We start from the raw sequence: 22638 nt of genomic DNA, 5'->3' as shown, positions 1-22638 counted from the left end.
TCAGCACATAATATATAATCATGCAATTATAACATTTCACGCATATATATAGGAGTCACTAACCAGAAGGTTCAATGTCCAAAAATTATTTTATAAATCATGATTCCAAACACAATTACTCTTCTTTTTGAAAAACATCTTCTCAACGTCATGAAACGTCTCTTAGTGAAACTAAAGACAGACAATGGGGGGGGGGGGGGGGGGAAGTGGTACCTTAACCGGTTCAGTGCACTCACCTTCATTCTCCACCAACGCACAATGAGTGGCACCATGAAATATTGTCAAACAATGCCCATGCCATTTCATTCATCACTAAACAGCCATTTCATTTATCACTATCTGTCGACGCTACGCTTTCACGGCACAAAAGTTGAATTATTTTTTCGTGGAATTTTGATATAAATAAATCAAAAACGAAAACATTTCGGGACAGCGTTGGTCGCACGATGTCCCGCGTGCCGCTCCACCGCTGGCTCGTGTCGAGAGTCGCTGGCGGATTTCGGTTCCTCCGAGGAAACCGTTCGGAAGCGGCTTGCCGATAAAACGGCCCCAATCAAAAACCCATCTCTCGCACCGCGTCGCCAAACCGCCAGCGGAGGTGTGGCGTGTTTAAAGACTCGATCGCCCACAAAAAAAATAAAAGCGCACGCTTCGGCACAACTCAAATTAGAAGCCGGCTTTTTCTTCCGTTCCGACAGCTCCTGACGTGCCCTTCCGAGACCGGCCATGCGCACCACGCGACGTGTCAAAAGAAAGCGAAATGCTATCACGGTGCACCTTCCACCCCCCCCCCCCCTCCGCTGGCCCCCCACGGGCAGCCTCTTGCTTACATAAATCCAGGTAACTACGTATGCGTAATCATTTCTTTTCGGATATTTCTGTGCGTTTTATTAACCGAGACAACCCATCACATCGCCAATTGTCCCATTTAGATGTGTCCCGTTGATTGCCCCATTTAAACGCCGTCTGCCGACTTTCCCCGGCAAATCCTGTTGGGAAAGGCGGCGATGCCGTGAAGGTAAAATGGAAAAAGATGAAAAGGGACTCCTTGGAGAGACGGCGGCACAATGTAAATGTAAAGCAAAGCCTCGAGCCAATAAAAATGTTAAATTTGAATCTGAATGTTACCAATTTAGAAAATAAAGTAGTGGGTGTTTTTGAGCCACTCGGGCTCCCAGAGGCCAGCACGACAGTGGAACTCATCTCAATCGAAGGGGCCCAATCTGTCCCCCGGTTTATGAATTTCCTGCCCCAACGACTGATTGTCTGCTCCTGTTTATGAAGGAGAAAGCAAGGAGGAGGGCAGCAGGGAGGTGGTGGGAGGAGGAGGAGGGGGGGGAGGAAAAAGTATGAAAAAAACCCACGTTGCCTTCGTTGTGATACGTGGAACATCTCAATATTTATTCAAAACTTCCCGGGAGTGATCTCGGCGGGGAGAATCCTTAATACTGCGGGAGTCCCAGCAGAGGCACGACGAGATGGACGGTATAATTATTGAGAGGGGTGGGCTGGGGGCTTGGGGCAGTGGGGTGGGGGGCCCTCCAATACGCACGCACACACACGCGCACATGTGCGCACACACACACACACACGAGCTCGCCGGTGCTCCCACGCCTGTGTGCAAATTGCCAGGATAAATTGTTTCTACCCGCGGCCATCTACGGCTAAACAGCCCATCCAGAGCCGTCGCAGTGTGTGACACCGGGGCTGCTGGAAGAGGCATCACTCGCGCGCGCGCACGTACGTACGCACACACGCACGGGCGAGCGGCTGCCGTTGCACACGGGGCAGTCGTAGCCCATCACAGCGTCCGGCTGATCACACAAACGTCCAAATTACACGTGTAACGATGCATCAAATCAATTGCGATTCTTAAACTCAGGTTACATTTGCCCCCCCTGTTCTTGATAAGAGAGCAATGCTTAGGGCGCACCAAAGTGGTGTCAGACTGCGATGCACTTCGTATCCCGGGCTTATTCCCTCGTTTGGCTGCCACTCCATCAAATATTCTCAACCAAAGGCCATTCACCTTAGCATAATTTCAAACTTATGTAATTGAATCGAGCATGCTTTCTTTTTACAAAATGTGAAAGTGGTTTCCTAGAGCTCAGTGGGCCTTACCTGGTAAAATAAAAAATATATAGTTTAGTTTATAGTTCCTGCTCAAAGACACATAGGACAACACTCATCTCCCATCTACAGCCTTAAGCCAGTGGTGGAAGTTTCACATTCCTATGGTCGGGGCAAAACTTCCCATCGAACAATCAACTGCTGACTTCCCTAAAAGGTGGTACGAATTTTATTGACCCTGGAGGGATGATGGGCCGAGTCGAACCCCCACCAGAAATTTGAATTCGCGACCTTCGAATTGCAAGCCGCGTGTGCTCTACTGCTGAGCCTCCTGGCCTTTATAAAAAATATATATCTTTCCTCATGCAATTAACTGACCTGTCGTGTTATTGCCTATGCTATTCTCGCGTTACCATATTGAGTGTCATCACACGTCACCACTCCGAGTGCCTTGGCGCTATTGTGAAGGCAACGGCAGACCTGAAACACAAATTGTTGGCATCGACAGATCACAGGAGCAATGTTTACAGCCCTTCGTCAATCCATTTGCCGGATGAAGGTCTTCCCATGCCATATCAATGGTAAGAGTTGTTTGGCCATTCTTCATCATGCTGATCAGTGTGGGTTGTTGAACAGTAGGGGGTGAGCAGGGAAGGGGGGTGTCCAATTGACCAGCTGTGATATCGCTTAGCCCTGGCCAGAAAACCAAAAAACTATGCGCACAAAAAAAATCAGATTTTTAAGAACCGAGCCGTGAGGTCGAATCGTGTCGATTAATTTATCATTAGCTGACACGGCAATTAACGAGCAACACGGCAGTCGGCGTAAGCAATTCTACAATTCACACAATGGACATCCCATGGACCTGTTACGCTCCGAGAGTATCCGATGCAAGCCCAGCGAGCTTCGGTGCTCGTTTCGAAGCAACCGAAACCACCCACCCACACCGCCGTCGCATACACGCAATTCAAATCTACCTGACGTCCGTAGTGTAATGCAGGTAATGGCAAAATCTTTGCTTAATGCCGAAGCAATACTCAACTCATTATTCTCCGTGAAAAGTCGGCCTCCGCAGTGCGAAATTGGACTGTCCTATTATTTCCTCAAAGGCTTCTAACGAGACTTGACACTGCCAATATTTACTCACAGCGGGCGCTACCTGAGGATGGCATGCAAGGGAAAATGGCCGGAAAACACGCAATCAATTTCGCCGCCGCCCCCCCCCTCCCCCCCTAATTCGTCGACGCGAGAATAAAAGTCAATTTTCATATTCATCTCAAAACTCTGCCAAATGAATGGCACGTCCGTCAGCGACGGAGAAATAGTGGGAAGCGGGAGTGTTTTTTGTTGGTTTTTTTTTGCTGTTTTTGCTTCTCTGCTCTCTCCCACCGGGCCATGCGTCGGAGTCCTTTAAACGATCGGTGATAAAAAGGGTGAATCTAAAAAAGCCACCATTATCATCTTCGTTTTGGCTGAAACAGCGAAACCGTTAAATAAATGGCGGCGCGGGGGGAAAAACCTTCCGGTGTAATTGTATCGCGAAAATTTCCATCAAAATCAAGTTCCCGCTGCAAATTGATGAGGACCTGGAAGCGATTTTTTTTTTCCCCCCGCACCAAATTGCCTTCGTGTATTAATATTCATCAGTAGCCAGCGGGAGCTTATTCTCAATGTCACGCGACAAAAAGCCCTCTTCCCCCCCACCACCCACCCCCAGGCCGCCCCCCCCCCATTCAACCCACCTAACCACCTCCACCGCCACCCAGCCGCCCTCCCTCCCACCCAGCCGCCCCCCCCGCCCCCCCCCCCCGATTTCTAATTTCTCCTAAACAGTTCCTTGTGGTCACCGTTACCCCGGCACAAGTATGTGCCATCCCGACGCGGGGAGCAACGGCAGCGTTGTTTATCAAGCTACGATGACCCCTCCGCTAAATGGCCGGGGACGGCCGTAATGGCTGGCACGCTCCTCCCCTCTGTGTGTTACATGCCCGGGTGTGCCCCTCCTTATGCAGACGCGTGTGAGCCTTAACCGGGCTATTACCTCCCGCGTGACGTACAGACTCACCGCTCCTCAAAAGTGACAGCGTATTTAAATTGATATTTGTAAGTGCCGGCGCGAGAGCATGTATTACGCACGATGTGACCACCCCATTGACAAATCTACGTTTCCGCTAGGTATAGGTCGTGCGAGTCATCGGTTGTTTTCATTCCGATTGAGTCTCAGAGGGGCGGGTGGGGAAGGGGGGAAGAACTGCAGTGCTCTCTCTTCTCCATGAGTGCAGATTTATTAAGTTATTATGTTATTATGATTCTTTATTTGTTTATAAATTATTTAACTCGTACACACGCGTCATTGTGCTCTTGTTCTGTGGGAGCGAGGGCAGGGAGGCGGGGGGGCGGGGGGGTCATTGTGCTGCCGAGTAATGGACGAGCGAGATTTCTTCCTCTCTCTCTCTCTTCCCGCGTTCGGCACAAAAACATCGGCGCTAATTACGGCGCCCGGTAATGGGATAAGCGGCACGAAAAACGCCACGAAGACGCCCCCCCCCGTGCGTGCTTGACGGACAAGTGTTCCATAAGCGCGTCGACACAGGTGCACAGCCATCTCGGAGGAGAGTTAATAAATCGCAGTCACACGTCGTAATGTCACCGGAGCCATTTGTCAGTGTCCGACGAGTCAAACTAATGGTTTCTCATGGCAGCAAAAATGAAAGTGGTCAGAGAGGTAAGCGCCATTTCACAACATATTACAGCGTTTATGTCATCCCGCCGACTTGGTTATCGCCTTCCATACGTCTTCATTCCGCTCGTGGATTGTGCACCGTAAAAAAAAAGGGGGGGGGTGGTGTGTGTGGAGGAGAGAGAAGTAGTCCTCGGATGTAACAGGTTTGCAGGGGAACAAAATCAATAAGTTGTATTAGCTCATTCCTCTTGTGTGAGCGAAAAGAATTGGGGGCGAAGGTGCAACTGCCATCTCGCCGCTAACACGGGGGCCATTCTTTTAGGGGACACAAAAAAAATCCTCCTAGGTTTTTTTTTTAAACCCTCGTCCTCCCAATCGCTACTACCACCCCCCCCCCTCTCGCCTCACCGCCGCTGTTTCGCAGAACGGTGGCAACAGAAAAAAAACAACGCAATCAAAAGCGACGGCGGCCCGTGTCAAAGGGTAACGCCTCTGCGAAGGTGAGCGTGGCGCTGACGCGTCAGCGTCCATCCGCCCTCCGGTGACGTTGCTCAGGGTGAAAGCCACGGCTTTCCGTACGCTAGGCGTGAAATGCCGACGAATCGACTCGATTATTACGAGGATTAACCACGGCAGAGAGCGTCCCCGGTAACCACGGTCGATTGAGGTCGGCCAAGAGGTGCTTCGTTAACCTCTTAACCGATTTGCATAGGCGAACTGAACAGAATTGACTTCCCCAATGATGTCAAACAGCTGGAGGGATGAACTGTAAGTGAACTAATAAGCTCAGCGGAACTTACAACGGTTGAGATGTTCTGGCTTTACATGCACACTTGCAATGTTTACTATGCCATTCAAAAAGGTTTCCGACTACTTTCTCAATTTTATTACAACTGTGCTATCAGCGTCATGTCGCGAGACAGAATCAGAGCATTTATTTACACCGGAATAATCTGATGAGCTCTAAAAGCTTTTTTTCTCGCAGTCGTCCCAAGTAGTTTTCATGTTAATTCAGAACTCTCGCAGATGCCGTTCGCAGAACCACCTCCAAAGTCGCTCCAAGAGAACTCTTTCATCCACTCAACAGTGGGGGGAGGGGGCTACGTTTTCCCACCCGCGCTGCTGCGTGCAATGTTTTTGTACACTCTCAGGGATAAAGTGGAGCCCCGTTAAGTTACAAACCAACCCTAACGCGATGGAAATCGTGCATTGGCGTTGACCTGCTTGAGGCGTCAACTCTCTACACGTGTGAGAGCCGCTTTAATCAAGGGTGGCCGAGACCCAGATTCAAACCTCGACTCTCAACAATCCTCGACTCTCACGCAAATCTCGACTCTCAACAAACCTCGACTCTCAACAAACCTCGACTCTCAACAAAATCTCGACTCTCAACAAATCTCGACTCTCAACAAACCTTGACTCTCAACAAATCTCGACTCTCAACAAACCTCGACTCTCAACAAATCTCGACTCTCAACAAACCTCGACTCTGACACAAACTCCGGTCGTCCTCGCAGCAGCGGCTTTTGGCTAACCATCGAACAAAGACGGTCACCGCATCGCGCGGTTGACTACGCGCTTCCGCAGCCGTCTGGAACACTCTTTCCTTCCGACATAAGGACGTCACTGCAGCTATGGACTTTTAGGTCTAGATTGAAAACGTATTTCTTTATCACTGCTTTTTGGGTTTAGTCTGTCCTTTCCCTGCACCTCCAATTAGCGCGATTGGCTACCTACGGTACAAAAGACGCTTAACATTCATACATATGTAGAGCAACGATGCTAGGCCTCAGTGCTCTTATCCAAGAGCCACGTGGGCTCCTTGTACATGCGCTGTCTGTTATGAATCTTTCATCCTGTCACGGCTATGACACACAATATAGACACCTACAATGAATCTTCACGCAAAGACAAGAGTCCTCTGTTGAGCGGCATAGACCACTGGGTTAGGTGGTGTCAGAGACAAAAACAAAGACCCCCTGTATAGCCTTAACAGACTGTTGGGGCACGTGCTGTTAGTGAGCACCTATGAAGGATGGCACAACACACGAGCGGCTGGGTGGCCAGCACCACGCCCGGCCGCCTTTGTCTCCCTAGAGGCAATGTTTGAACTGCACCAGATACTCATTTGAGGCTGAGTCGACCTATGGAAGGCCCAGGACCAGTTCAGATAATCGTCCCTGGTGTTGACCGTGAGCGCGAATCGAACCCGTGCTGCAGCGTTGGTGCTAATCGCGACACCACCGCTCTCCACCTACTCAGACCTACACACACTCAAGCACAAAGTTCCCCATAAGCACATTCAAAACTGCTCGGGTTTGTTAGCTCGCACCTATTAAGGAGAGAACGTCGCACGAGCGGTCGGTGTGGCGAGTCCCATGCCCGGCTGCCCGGTGCAACGCGTAACATTTACACGTCTGACAATCTTTGAGGGCCAAAGACGATGTAAGGGAAGCGCAGGTACAGTTCAGGTACCACTCGCCACCGATGACAGCCACGGAATGTGGTGCAGTGGTTTAGCCGACAGACGGGCAGGCAGCATCATCAAGTCCCTCGCCTGGTATTCGGGAGGTCGTGGGTTCCGTCCAGACCCTGACGCCTGCTGTATATTTGGAGTTTGCATGTTCTCCCCGTAATCGCGTGGAATTTTTCCTCCGGGTCCTCCAGTGTTTCCACTGCACGTTTCGAATCAACATGCGCTTAGAGCATTTGGGCTGCAATACATTTCCACGTGATAATCCACTTGTGGCCGGGTCGCTCCTGAAAAAAAGAGTTACCCATCCATACAGCTCAGTGGGCTCTACCTGGTTTAATTAAAATAAAATCGTTTCGTGTTAAACGCAAGCACGAATAAAAAGTACGAGGCCGAGAGGCAAGCAGAAGGGGCGACCGCCTCGTCAGCACCCGAGAGCTGAAAGGGAACTCCCCGGGAGAGACGCGCACCCGGCGGACGCTGCGCCTCCTCGACCGCCCCCCACCCACCCCTCCCCCCCCCCCCCCGTCAGTGGAACATCCTCGACTCGGTCCCCGTTCACCCCGCCAGCTTCGGCTTCAGTGCAGCTCTTCCTCAGCCTGGCGCACTGAAAGCCACTCGGCAACGCTGTGGCGGCGGCGGCAGTGGCGGTGGCGGCAAGGGCTTGCATCCCGGTTTTGTGACCGTCCGGGCGCGCGGTGTAGGCGTCCCCCGGGGGTTAGCGGTAGGACGTGTGCGTAAAGCGATCAATCAAATCCATCAACAAATTTATCTCTTGTATGCATGTCGAACTTCCTTCGCACCGTACATAGCCAACCGTGCTAATTGGAGATGCGGGGAAGGACGACAAAATAAAGACAAAAAAGCAGTTCGAAAGAAATTATTTTTCAATCCAGATGTAAAAGTGCACCGCTCCAGTGGCTTCCTCATATCGGAAGGAAGAGCGTTCCAGACGGCCGCAGAAGCGCATCTGAAAGCGCGCGATGCGGTGACCGTCTTCGTTGGATGGCGAGCCGAAAGCCGCCGCGAGGATGACCGAAGTTCGCGTGATGGTTTTATCGAACGGTGCACGCGTTGAACCCTGTGCGCAAGAGCCAATCGGCTACGATGCATGCGAATTATATACGCAAATGAGAACGCACGCAAGTCAGAGGCATTGCATTGGCTGGTAAGAGGAGTAAACGGGCTCGCGCAGAAAGGGATTATGGCCAGCGGTCAAAGGAGGGAGCGCGCCAGGTTCATAGCGTAGTGACGCTAACCACCGTGCTACCGCTCCACCCCCCCTTAATGATTAAACACATGCAACGTTTATTATTACGTAAAGGACCCCATCCATAGTTTGCCCACTTTTTTACCTCCTATCCGCTTGGTTCTATTCTTCAATTTGTCTCGAAGCAAGAGTAATTTTCCCCGAAATTCTACTCCCGAAGCAATCGTAGCGCTGGGGACAATAACTTAAATACATTTTTCTCGAAAATTCAACTTGGCATTGAATAAATATTGCACTTATGCACCCAGTCCATGGTCATGCACGATGACTTCACCACGATACACACAAACGGAGCCAGGAAGCGCGGAGTTGGTCACGACGTCACTCTGCGCTGGATAAATCCGCACTGCCACGCCTGAGATCGTTGGCGAGCGACCGTGTGCGACGGACGACGCAAGCGGACCAACGCTCAACGTTTCGATACGAATCGCGGAGAAAATCACGGATTGAGGGAGTAATACTGAAAATAAATTAGAATTCTGCATATAAATAATATAACTTACAGGCTTGTGATCATTAATAAATGTTTACAAGAAGTCGTGCTAATATTCTCAAGCAATAAAAAATGGTCTTATTCGTAACGTAGTGGCTCTTTCTTAATCAACAGCAAGATCAAAAACCTCTACATGCTACATCTTGTTATATGCCCATACTTCACCAGGTTGGTGAAGGGGTGGAGTTCATGTATCACCCGGCCAACGATGTTCACTGTGGCCGGGAATTAAACTCTGGTCGCCACCTTTATAGTGCTGTGCATGAACCATTGCGGTAATACTCCTCCCACAGCAACTTACATGACTACAGGGCGAGGCCCTCATCCAGCAGTGGAATGACAAAGCACTGTCAAAGCAATAAATACAATTTTACTGAAATGACTTAGATTGCGCGGGGATTATTTTAATGGGCGACTGAACGATGCACCATCTGGAAACCCATTCAGACGAGGGCCTTTTTGTTTTCAGGCAGAGAAAATTCCCTGGCTCTAAACATTCTGGGGGGCACAAGAGAGAGTGTAATTTTGGGGGGGGGGGGGGGTTGCTGGCTGAGATCCACGCCCCATCGCCGATAGACACCGCTAATATTCCGTTTCATTTTTCACTCGCAGGCGATGAATGGGCGTGGCCATGGCTCACCCCTTGCCCCCGAGGCTGTGACAGCGGCGGCAGCAACTTAATGACACAATGCATCGAAAACAAATTGGCCCAATTTATTAAATTGAAGAACCTTAAACCAGATGAAAATAAATGATTACCCACTAGTTATGTTAAATGATCCCCAACACATCTGAGCCAAGGAGTAAGCAATTGAGATAAATCTTATTTTCTATAACATTTTGCGCACGGTTGAAACAAATCAATACGGCATATTTTCTGGGGAAGGGAGGTGGGTGGGTGGGTGGGCCAGGAGTGGAGTTGTGGCTTTTTTGTGAGTAAAACAGATTGTGGGTGGGCGTGGAGGTGAGAAGCATTAGCAGTGAGCGACCAGAGCCCCAGCCCTGGAGAAAAGTTTAAGTTCATTCACTCTCTCATTGGGAATTGTCAAAAAATGTTTTACTTTGGTGAAGATTCCTTTGTTTTTCTAAATATATGCTTTGGTCGGTTTTTTTTGTCCCTTTTAAAATTCTTTCCCATGGTGCGATCGGGGTCACATCATAGAATTAAGATTTTATTTGGAAATCTCACAGAACGGTGCACCTCCAACATTTGCAGAAGATATTTGTCACAGGGCACCCTCCGGAAAGATAATTCAAGTCGGCTTTTTATCCTTTACTCATAATGGGTCACACTTTCCAACGTGCCCTGCTATGAGATTGTGTCTCTCAAGCCAGTAAAACGTATGATATTAAAATTCTCCAAGCCGGATTTAGTTACATTCAATGCCAAAATTACGAATTTATTTGTGCAATCTTTGGTGACTCGAATGAGACCATCAACTCGCCTTCCATCACAGGGCAGTTAAAAACCCAGAGTTGAACCCATGACCTTAGCGGTGCCGGCTCAGCACTCTCACCCTCGAGGTCAGTGGGCCACCTGCAGATTCTCTGTTTCGTGAGCTGTCGCGCTAAGGGTGCACAGATGACAGGCAGCAGGATTTCCATACGGTGACAAAAGGAGAGGGAAAAAAACACGCGACTGCATCGAGCGCAAAATAATCAAGTGAAGTGTTTGCTTACAAAAAATTCAAACGGCCGTGTCGGCGGAGAGCGAAATACAACAAAAAAACAAAAGGATAATTTAATTATAAATGCAGTAAATACGAGCCCCCGCCCCCCACCCCACGCTCCACCCCCTCCGCCTCAAGTGCGGGTTCGGAATTGACCAGTACGGATTGCGCTCGGACGTCCGAGCCGTTTACCGCGCATGGCGCGCGCGAACCGGTGTCTGTCAACAGCGCGGTACTGGCGCAAGACCGCAGTCAATTCTGCGACTGCGACGCCAGCGGATCAACGTGAGAACAGAAAGGCGTAGCGTGAACGCGGTCACGTAACAAAATTAAAAAGGTCAAGGTGCAGCCCCTGTCCTCAGGATGATCTAGAGAGCTGCCTATCGACGCTATTCATTGCCTACTCTTCCACGCTGGCCACGGCATCTCCGGCAAAAGTCGGGTGTTTCCACACTTTAGCCCCGCCACACTCGACCTGCCGATGGACTAACTGTGGCGTCCTCGTTTATGCTTTTGTGTGGGCAGAGGTGGGGGTGCGGGGGGGGGGGGGTGTAGCTGGTAGGAGACGATGTTTTGTAATCGAAAGGCAGGGTGGGGGTGGGGGGTCTTTTCACCTTTGGCTCTCAGTCCGGTGCTAACAGCAACGCTCGTGAAGGCTCGCTCCCGTGACAGGAGCAGTAGGCTCTCGAGTCGTGATTAAACGAGATCTTGCAATAGCCTCAACGCGCGTGAAATACCGCACACCCCATGCGGCCAAGTGTCCGAACGCAGGGCCTGCTTCTCGCGACCCCGAGCAACGGTAAAAAAAAACCCCAACAACAGCCACAATCCCAACAACTGGCCATGACCTCTCCAACCCTACATACATTCTTGTCCGACCAACCAGCAACTGTTTCTAGATTAATTACCCGAACATTTACAATTACCATAGATATATGTTAAGCCTAGCAATAATTTGTATGCCAACAACATTGATAAGCCTCATACCAAATCAACCATAAACCTGCCCAAATCATAACCATTGTCTCCAAATAATTCACACACCTTTAAATTCACGTCTAAAAACCATAAAAACATTATAAATATAACAAAACATCATATAGATAACCCTAACACACTGGCAATAATTCTAAATTAGTCCTTACTAACCACAGTACCAACAACACATTTAACAATGTTTACACAAAAAAATATATAAAGCGCTTTGTCAAATCGCTGCTGGACGAATGCCTCTTCACACTGCTATCAGTTATGGGATTTTATTCTGACCACACTTCACCACGTTGGCCGAGGCGGGCTGCTGAAGTGAGCACCCTGAACCGGTTGAGATACCACTCAGCGCTGAATGTCAGCCGTGGCTGGAAAGCCAGCTCGGGATCGCCGAGATTCAAAGCGCAATTTGCTAACTGCTCCATCCCCCCCCGCCCTCCCCTTGCTTAACAATAACCTAACCCCACGCAATAACAGCAGCCCGAGCTCTAATGACAGCCTTAGCCTCAAAGGTCTATTCCCAACCCAAAACCTATCAAAACCTACGCCTGACACAATCATAATCCTAACTGCTGTAATCACGACAACAACAACAACAGCAACAGCCGCAACTGCAGCCCCAACATTGGGGCAACAATGGCCGTACGTACACCAACCCCTGTTTCATTTTTAATTTATTTTAGTTTTCAATTCATTTATTTGGTATAGCCCTGTGAGCCATTCGGCTCTTGAATCGGGTGCAACCGCAACAAACAAAAAACACACGAACAAGAGAAACATCTTAAAGTGACTCTGCGTGACCGTGCAAACAGAAAATTCAGGAAAAAAAACACAGCCAAAATATTCCTGAAAAAAGCACCACGTACACCAACGCCGTGTGCAAAAAAATCCCTGACGAGCGGTACCAAACCCCAGGCCCCCCGCAGTGCAACGGGCCTGGCAACTCGACGTGGCCAAGGATGCCACGAAGAGCTTCCATTTATTTAATATCAGAGCACGGTCCGATTTTAGTACGCCTTCGTCAGCCTCCACCAACTCCCTCTGCTGCTACTGCTGCCTGCCTCCACCAAGAGGCATTAGGCATGTAAATGCATGCGAGGCAGCGAAAGTAATTATGGGTCATAAATTCGGCAGTACACTACTCCAATAAAAACAGATGCCTCCGAGCTCCTTTACAAAATATTACCTTGTATAGCGAGCGTCTCATCTGGTGGACGTTCTATGGGACGTGACGCCAGCTGTTTTCTTACGATTTTTTTTGTACATTCCTTTTTTTTCTTCTTCTTTTGGTTGTTCATGAACGGCATGGGCAACCGCGGACGGACCGACGGAACTGTGGGTGACGCCAGGCGGGCCGAGCTTACTTGTAGACGGTTCCTCCGTTTCCATGGCCAAGCATGTCCTGGTATTCGATGTCCTGCTCACTGATCTGCAGGGGGGTGGTTGCGGTGGTGGGGGGCAAGGAGAACACGAGCCCATTAGCAAGTACGAAAGCGGCAGGCCTCACCGGCAACCGAAAAGGGAAAAGATGCCGCTCCTCTTCGGCCGTTCCTGGTGGTGCCCACCGTGGCGGCAAATCGCTCATCTCTCAGCAAGCGAGCGAATCTCTGTGTTCAGTAAAAAGCCAAAGTCTATCCGCAGAAAATAAGGCGACTTGGGTGCCTACGTAGGCTAGACGGTGAAATACACGTCTACACCTCCACATCTATGCTGCCCGCCTTCACCAACCCGTGCTGACCAGCGTGGTGAAGTATGGTCAAATAACACCGACGAAAGGCAAGGCGTGGGGAGGCCCTTGTCCAGCAGTGGACTCGCAAGAGCTGTATACCAGCGAGGGCGTCAAAAACGCGGCCGCATCTCAAGACGCTGGTGAAATTTCGGAAGGCATTCCAGTCCAAAAATATAAAAATCACAGCTCTCTGTCAATCCCCTGCTGGATGACAGCCTCCCCGGCCCATACTGGTCAAGGGGGTTTGTTTCACCATACTTCACCACGCTGGTCAGAGCAGGCTGGTGACGAGAGATTTAGAATAAAGAGGGCAGCGCATCAAAGGGTTATGAAGCACGGCGCTTAAAAGCTCTAATCTCTCCCAACGGCCACCGACCCGCGCCGAGCGGCGTGGTGAAGCACGGTCAAACAATCTCCACGATCCACGTGGCACGCAAAGGCCCTCGTCCAGGAGCGGAGCGACAAGGGGGCCGCGCGCGCACGGGAGCGTTGGCTTGGGCGTGCGTGCTAAAGGGCAGCCCCTCTTCTCATGCACGCGCACGAACGTCATCTTCCGTCAGCTCACCCGATGGATGCGGAGCGCCTATCGACGGCGGGCAGGGGGTCACGGGTGCCAGTTGCCCATACTTCACCACACGGCGTAAACTAATTCGCGGAGCGGCACGTCCGCCACGCGGTTTGCAAGGCGCCCGCCGGTGCAACGGCAAAGCGTGGGAGAGGCGGAACACCGAGCGCATGAGAGAGCGGGCGCTTCAAGGCGGGCGAGCATGGGCGGCAGCGCAGTGGCACAAGAGACGTCACATTCTTAATCTCGGCAGACAACTTAATTCATTCCAAATTGTCGAACGATTTAAAAACACTGCATTAAACATTAGCGTCGTGGGGGAAGTAAGGGGGAGGTGGGGGGGAGGAGGAGGAGGCCGGGGGGGGGGGGGGGGAGGCGGGGGGGGGGCAGAAAACGGTTAAAAACCGGGACGGAATAATGACCGCAGCGGGAAAATGGCAAGCTTGGTTCAAAAGCGGCGTACACGCAGACGTACACGCAGACGCACACGCAGACGTAGACGGTGCACACAGACGTACACAAAGACGCACACGCAGACGTACACAAGGACACAGACGCAGACGCACACGCAGACGTACACGCAGACGTACATGGTGCACACAGACGTACACGCAGACGTACATGGTGCACACAGACGTACACGCAGACGCAGACGTACACAAAGACACAGACGCAGACGCACACGCAGACGCACACGCAGACGTACACGCAGACGTACACGCAGATATAACAAGAAGAAAACAAATGACGGTATCGCCGGAGAGACAAAGGCAAGGTAGAGAGAAGGCAGAAGGAAGAGAAAACGTCGAGGGGAAAAGATTATTCATGTGAAGGAAAAAAAAACGCCCAATCAAACGAAGCCCCTCAAGGTCTGTGCGCGTTACGTCTGAGGTCGTGTCAAGTGCAGAGCCGATCAATACTCAGTTTGTCAAGCAATTTATAAAAAATAAATAAATAAAAATAAGAGGTGTGTGGTGGTGGCGGCGGCGGGGAGGAGAGGGTGGGGGCGGTGGGGAAGGTGTTACGAGTGAGATGTAAACTGTTCGAAACTTTGCCAACATTTCACAGTCAGCCGAGAGTAAGCTCTGGATTACTGACAGGCAGTTGCATTACTGGCAGATTCTACGACCCATCACTGTGCAGGAGCATCAATATGAAACTTTAAAAATATATATTTTTGTTGGTTATTTTGTAGGGCCCTTGTCTTCTCCGCTTGCTACGGGTTAAAATGCTTCTGCATTGCGTTTAAGAGGGCCCCAAAAAATTGCAAGACATGCAGTTCCTTCTTGCCAAACTTTCGCAAATAATTAATTGACAGCAATTATGTAATTTAATTTGGAGGATTTAAAGTTATTCATGAAGGCTTTTAAGATTAGCGCTGATTGGATGCTAATGACTTAGCCACAACATCCTACCAGAGTTAATATTACCTGGATGTCAAAGAAATTAGTCTTTAAAACACATTTTGCTTTAAAAGCAAATTAAAATGTTCTTAAAATATTATACCAATAACATAATCGCAACAATAATTAAAATACGCTTGTGCAATGATCGCTGGAGGGACTTTTTGTTTTAAAATTACATCCACGTAAAGCATAACGCTCCAGCAAGAATTCTAAATTGGGACACTGTCAAAACATTTCATAATAAAATTAAATTATAAACTCAACAAAAATCCAATGTTGAAATGCCAAAATTATAACTTAACCTTTCGTACACTAGACACTGACTTTCCCCCACATAGCTAAGCCATTGATTTTGACACTGAATAAATAATGAGCTTCCTCAACACCATATTCAAAATTAAATTGCAATCTAAATAAAAATCAATGGCCGTTTGTTGCACCGGTTTTTTTTTACCGTGTTAGTAAGTGGTAATGAAGGCAACGTGTCGGCACTTAAGAGCAAGGGCCCCTGTCTCATCCGTCCTAGCGCTTAAACCTTCACGACGCCAACAAAGTACCAGTGATGAAAATACCTGTCACTTCCAAAATATCATGTCCGTTTGAAGCAATATTTCCCCTCCGCTATTGATTTTTTGTAAACACGACCTTAACCAGATGGATTTCATATTGCGCCATCAGGCTCGGCCGCCTCGACCCTTTAATAGGTTACCCTCTTGGTCACGAGTGGACAAATTTAAACGGATGGCGACGGCCGTCCACCAATCACAATTTCGCCCTCATAAAAACGAAATGGCAGCCAATACGCGCCGACGAGAAACGACACTTCTTTTTTGTAAATAATTAGAGCGATTGCCATTTCGCCGCTCGACCTTTCGGCCAGGGAGCGAAATATCATCGAGACAAATTTAGGGGCCATTCCAACCGCCCCAATCAATCTCGCCCATTACGGACAAATTTCGGAGTAATAGATCTATTACAATAACAATCTCGCCACGCGACATTCGTCAATCCGAGGCCGCGAGCGGTCGTTTCGAACCTGTCAATATCGGCGGTGCGCGGGGAGCGCGGGGCCGCGCGGCCCGTTTTCGTTTTTACTGAACGCCTGATGAGGTCAATATTGGGCTGTCAGTTGCGATTTTTCCTCCTCCTAACGAGTCTTTTTCGCCAGCGCGAGCTGATATTGCGCGTCCGCGCGACGGCAGTCGATAGCCGCGAGTCGTTAACAAGGCAGGTCCCGTTTAATAGCGCGGAGGCTCGGTTTCGGGAGGGAACTGCCGCGCAGAAAAATAAAATAAAATCCTTTTGCTGTAACCACGTGGATGTCTCTTTACTGCTCGCAAGAGAATAAAGACTACGGAGCGCTTCCAGGACGAGCTGGGAAGAACATATTTATATCAATTTGTATTGCGCGCAACCAATGAAAAGATTCAAGAAAACGAAAAATTATTACATTTATCAACGTGAATGCAGCGGTATGAGGAACGCATAGGGCTACAAAGGAAGGAATAGGCTGCTGTTCAATTAATATTTGACAAAATAGGGCTTTCGGGAGACCTGCAACTTTAATTGAACCGATCTCAAAACCTTTCACGCGAGGCCACTGAAGAAGAAAACAAAAAGATGCCTTCGGTGCGTTAATTCCGTTCTTTCGTACGTCTCTATTTATGCGGACGCGCGCACGTGTGCGTGTGTGTGCACAAGCACCACTTTCCATCTCTTGTCCATCAATCTGTCGCTTTTCTCTATCCACAGTCCCCACATCCACCAACGCAAGCACACACACACACACACGAATTCACACCCCCCCCCCAACCCTCGCGATTACAAAAGAGAAAAAACATTCAAACCCCCCCCCCCCGCTCCCCCCAGTGCTTTTGCCTGGGGTCCCCCGCCCCCGTCCCCTTGCGTAACACACGAGCGGGCTTGTCTGTCCGCAGGATGAAAACTGATTGAGTCTGACTGCCGGGGTGAGGGTCAACACCAACCCCGCTGTCATCGCTCCCACAAAACAGACACTTACGGGAAAAATGGACCCGACCTCTGTCCATTCACACGGCCCTATTTATTTTGCTAAACGAGTTTGGGCAGCCCGGCAACTGCAATTTGATGAACGCCTTTTGTGCTATGCCGCGACCTGAAAATAATTTTGTTTTCGTAAAGATATGTATCAAGCGGGCAAATAAATATATAAGGGGCGGAGAAGCGAGCGAGGATGCGAGCAGGGTGGATGGGGAAAAGTCGTCTCGTTTTGTTCAAACTTTCGCCCAGAGACTCGGAAGCGGAGAACTTGAAAAAAAATGCTACGCCGAGCCATGGCAGCAGGGGACAGATACAAATGGGGCTGGACCCATCTGGATTTGTAGGTCTGTTATAATTACAAGGGCTTCGTGATTTATTGTAAATAGAGTGTGTGTGTGTGTGTATATATACGCTAAGGTAATCTCCCACGGCAATGCCACTCACCCAACCGAGCCTTGGACAATTATGGTAGACCCTAAGAATCTAAAGGTGCATTATTCTGGCTTTCAGACCTGGGCATTAACACTGAACCCTAGGAAATCAAAGTATCCTAAGTCTGGCTTTATGAGCCTCAGGGATTAGCATCGGATGCCTAGACTCAAAAAGGGTGCCTTAGTTTGGCTCTATGAGACTCTGGCATAAACAATTCACCCTTAGGATCCTAAAGTTGACTTGGTCACCGTGATTGTCGATGGCTGGTGAGTGAGGGCCAACGGAGAGAACACGCCCGAGGACGACCGACGATGAGATGGAGCGACGAAATCAGCTCCAGTGCGAGAGCTAAACGCTGCACAGGAAATGACAACCGGCTTGAGGAGGCCCTTATCCAGCAGTGGATTGATAACGGCTGATGAGTACGAACGCCGCACGTCGTTCAATTTCACAACTGAATACAAAAAAAATATGGTACACCGATAAAGCTTCGAAATGCTCCACTAACCAAGCAGGAAATAGCGCAGAGGTACAATATTGTTGTCAAGCAGGGGTTTAACGAAGTTACAATTCATCGATGAAAATCAACTCATAAGTTCAAGATAAATGCCTCCAACCGCATGTGCAAACATTAATTCGTTTTCTATCCCCATACGTCGTTGGCAATTGGTTTTCAAGTGACCTCTGCGGCCGCCAGATGCCGCTAAGTCACCAAAATGGTCAAATGGGCCTCGACGATTGAATCGAATAACAATCCCAGAATTGCGACAAATCATTGAATCGTGACTGGGGGAGAATCGTTACAGGCCTCGTGCGGAGGCCGGGATGGTGGATGGCGACGAGATTATTTTGTGCACCTGGACACTGATCTGCAGAGAAGTTGGCCAGTAGATGGCGGTACATAAAGTTCGTTGGTGACCATTCTGTGCTGCATTTGAGCGCTACAATTGCGGCATGCGCACGTTTTCACTGGCTGCTATCGTTTCCAACGACGTGTTTGGCCAAATGACCTTAAGAAAAAGTCTCCTAAAAAAGAAAGAAGAGAGTTCTGAGACTTAACAGTTAAAGGGCTTTCCTGGATGAATAAAGAATGGCGTGGCTCTTATGTGTCTGTACAAAAAAACAGCAAATCAGCATCATGGTGCGCGCTTACTACCGGCTCCAGTCGGTGAGCGAAAGAGCAAAAAGAGAGATTCATTCCGCTCGCCAGAGCAAAACGGGAGCGCGCCGCATCTGGCAAAGGATGCCCTCGGGTTACGTTTTCATGAAGGTAAAGACGGCTTTAATTTCCAAACTTTTCTGTAATAACGACCAAAAAAAAACAACTCGCCGCTCATTGTGAAGAAAAATAACGAACAATAAAGAAGCAAATGGCATCGCAGTCACCTTACAAAAATAGGGCAGCGCATTTGAAAAAACAAATTGAAACATGGGGGGGGAGGGTGGGGGGGGGGTTACTGCCGCATTATGCATCTATGACAGGAATCGCGCAAAAAAAACGACGCCAACGATTAAAGAAGACAAGAAGAGAGACACAGGATGCGTGGCGGTGCGACTGGGGCAGGGATTCAACGCCGCCGCTTTCAGCGTAGTAGAGACGTGCGAGCACGGCGCTTGAGCCCGTGCATGCAGGGACGGGGGAGCGTTCGAGCGGCCGCGATCCTTTTGTGTACCTGCTCGTTCGCCAGGATCTTATTCAGCTCTGCCGAGGGCTTCTTTAAACTGCAATGAAAAACACGGGGAGGGTCAGGCAGACAATCCGTTTCAACCGATAAGCCGATACTCATGGAGCGTTCGGGGCACTCCATTTTTATTGCAGCGGTTTGGCGTGTCCCAGTACGGAGGTGGGTCACGTTCGCTTGGCAGGGCATGGCTCGTAAGCACTTACGTACATTTCACACGTACACTCGCGTGGACCAAAATAAAAAAAAAACGCATCATCCCCGCATGCCATTAGTGACCGCAATCCCGACAACATCGCCATTACAGAAATGATTTATTCTGGGCGGCTGCGTTCAGCTGCCCTGGACGGAGTTTTGAAGGAGGCTGCCGTTGGCGTAAGGGGAATATGCCTTTAATAGCGGCTGGTTAATTTAGGCGCGACACGGGCACGCCGCAGCCCCACTGTTCTGGCGGAGCGTCGGGGGATCTTTTAAACGTCCGCCAGCGGACGGGACTAACAAATTAGCATCGCCTCTGAAGGACGGAGAGCCTCGGTGATGCCACAGCGCTGCCCAGAACGCACGAGGGCTCTGCCCTCGGGGCTGCCCCCTTCCCCCCCCCCACCCGCCCCTCCTCATCTCCATACGGCCGACGAGTGGCCAGCGACTCCGGTGAACATGCGCCGAGGTCACTGGGTAAAATGTGGCCACCGCACCAGACTATCAACGACATGGATTGCTTTTTTTCTTCTTATTCTTCATAAATCAGTAGTAATAATTTTTTTCCTGTCCGTGGCGGTTGAACAATTATCTTTGCATGTTTTGTTTATGGTTTAAAGCTTTATTTTCCTTTTTGAGAATTTGTGCGCTAAACTAAGTGATACTATTGAGTGTTAAATATTTTCACAATTAACAATATTTGCATATAGCTAGGTTTTTTTTCTTCACCGTGAAGTGCCTGGAGATGTGGCTGCATTTTGACGCAAATATGTGAATGTAAATTGCATTGTAGAAGTTTGGCATGTATCTACAAATATATTGTTGTAGCTAATAATATATCTTAAGAGTATGCATGTAACGACGGATCGATTCATCAATGCACGATGCGAGATGTCGTGTTTACTATTCATGAAAAGTATATGCAATTATCTATTATTGTTAGATTTAGGAAAAGGCAATGAACAAAACTACACCAACGAGATGGACAACACAAAAGAGACAAATCGTGACCCCGAATCGTGGCAATGTATGGAGCCGCTGGTGGCCTGAGTTGATAGATGGCTCCTATAGCTGACGTTGTCATACTTGTCATCCTCGAGACTCTCACTGTTTCAGAGGAACAAGTCTCTTCATCGAAAACCCTGGAAATACTTTGTTTCATGTGCTACCTGCACACTCCACGCCAGATTATATATAACGTACAAAATCTTAATGAGCACGATCGCATTGTTTGCATTTTTCCTGTCCGATATTTTAAATAAATGAACCTCAATTAGTAAGTGCATTATGGAATGTTGTCCAAATTTCGACGGGGTCACTTTCACGGACACGTTGCCGTCCGTTCGCTGCAATGGACGGCTAACGGCGTGAAATCCCCATTCTCTCTCCTTTCCCTGTCCAAACACGCGCACCGTTGCGCACTCCCTGCTATTCTCTCAAAATTCCACTGTGTATTGTGAAGGGACGCAGATTTGCTGTTCTGTTACAATCGTCTCAAAGAAATGTTTTGCACGCCGTCCAGGTCAGGTCGTAATAAAAAATATATATTATCTCCGCATTACAGAATACTAATCTGTTGCCTAGATCAAAAGCAAACTTTTATTATTCTACCAATGATTACCCACATGAGTGAAGTGCCTGAAATGTACTGCCAAAATTGTGGAACACCTCACTTGTATTTCAGGTGGGGGGGGGGGGGTGGAGGAGAGGGGGTTTAAATTGCGATACGTGCGCCCGATATCTTAGAACTGTCCATTACCATTAAACAGGGGGCTGAAAGTGCGAAACGTTCCGTCCCTGAACTCGTGGGCTTGCCGAATCGCATTTCAGTGGAATTAAAGGCCGTGCCGTTGTGCGGGTGGAAAAACCGTCCCGAAGCCGGGCGATCGGCTTGCGAGGCGCGACGACCGGCTCAAGCGACGTGCGACTCTCGTGCGTCAGCCGTCCGTCCGGTACCTGTTGGTGGGGAGGCCGCTACTGCCGCCGCTGTCGCTCGTGCTGGCGGTGGAGGCGGTGGCCCCGCTCCCTGGCCCGGCGCGCGTGTTTACCTGCGGGCGGTCAGCAGGGGAGGCGGTCGCGTCACGTGCGAACGCGGGCGCTGCCAAGCGCTGCCTCCTAATTAGCCCGCGTCCCGCCTCCCTGCCAAGGTTAATTATTCTGTCGGCAGGTTCCGCCGACGGCAAAGGAGCCAACCGGACGCAGAGAGGGATTTTTTTATATATATACATTTATAAAATATTTTTTTCCCGAAAAACGCTACCTCCCCTTAATGCTTTGCACAAGCTAATACCTCGTTCACTGTTGGCTATGCCCGTGTAGTGATGATGGCTTTTGAAATACAGTATTTTGGGTTGAAAATTATTAGAATTTTTTTAAAATGAAGTGCATGTTCTTGCAGTGCGCTTCATTCGATATATTAAGGTAACAATTGTCACAACCGATCATGTATTTCATATCTGCCACCCCGTTATTTTCCAAAGATGAAAAGAAAATCTCCGATTTTTTTTTTATACCTGTGTATGGACATCAAAGGAGAAAAAAATAGTTAAACAATTGAAATGGGACTTTCAATTGTTTAACAGAGGCAGTGATGCGGTAATATGTAACGGTTAAAACGAAATGAAATCAACGTGCAGTGTGTCAAAAGGCTCGACTAATGTCAAACGCTTCGCAATAAAGCAGCTGTTGAAATTCCTTTGCCCACATTTAGCCAATCTACATCAGCATTACAAATTTATGGCCTGCTCACCCACCCCCTCCCTCCGCCCCCCCCCCACCGACACCAACCTCCTCCCCATTCCCCAACACCCACAACCACCCCACCGACCCCCCCTCTTAAAACAATTATTGAAATGATTACCTTCAGGCCGTGTATGTTTCGCTTCCCTGGTGGCTTGCAAGCTGGAACAGAGTAATTGAGCTAAATTGGGGAGTCGTATTCAAGCGATTTATAAATAT

The 22638-nt window shown here is 49.2% G+C and overlaps 1 protein-coding gene across 5 annotated transcripts in view; it reads right to left on the bottom strand.

The window, feature by feature from the left end:
* MAP2K5 (mitogen-activated protein kinase kinase 5) overlaps window positions 1-22638 on the bottom strand; it is a 125338-nt gene that overhangs the window by 94761 nt on the left and 7939 nt on the right. For all 5 annotated transcript variants that reach the window (XM_032948491.2, XM_032948498.2, XM_032948506.2 and 2 more), the window contains 4 exons: window positions 22541-22581; window positions 21637-21728; window positions 19474-19522; window positions 13014-13078 (listed from right to left, as the gene is read on the bottom strand). In XM_032948491.2, the coding sequence (XP_032804382.2) occupies window positions 13014-13078; window positions 19474-19522; window positions 21637-21728; window positions 22541-22581 (247 nt within the window). The remainder of the gene's footprint in view (window positions 1-13013; window positions 13079-19473; window positions 19523-21636; window positions 21729-22540; window positions 22582-22638) is intronic.

This window comes from Petromyzon marinus, chromosome 1 (genome assembly GCF_048934315.1).
Source record: "Petromyzon marinus isolate PM22_M1 ecotype Great Lakes invasive population chromosome 1, UKy_Petmar_22M1.pri1.0, whole genome shotgun sequence".
Taxonomy (NCBI): domain Eukaryota; kingdom Metazoa; phylum Chordata; class Hyperoartia; order Petromyzontiformes; family Petromyzontidae; genus Petromyzon; species Petromyzon marinus.
The sequence above is the reverse complement of the archived record's forward strand: the minus strand, read 5'-3'. Positions and strand labels throughout refer to the sequence as shown.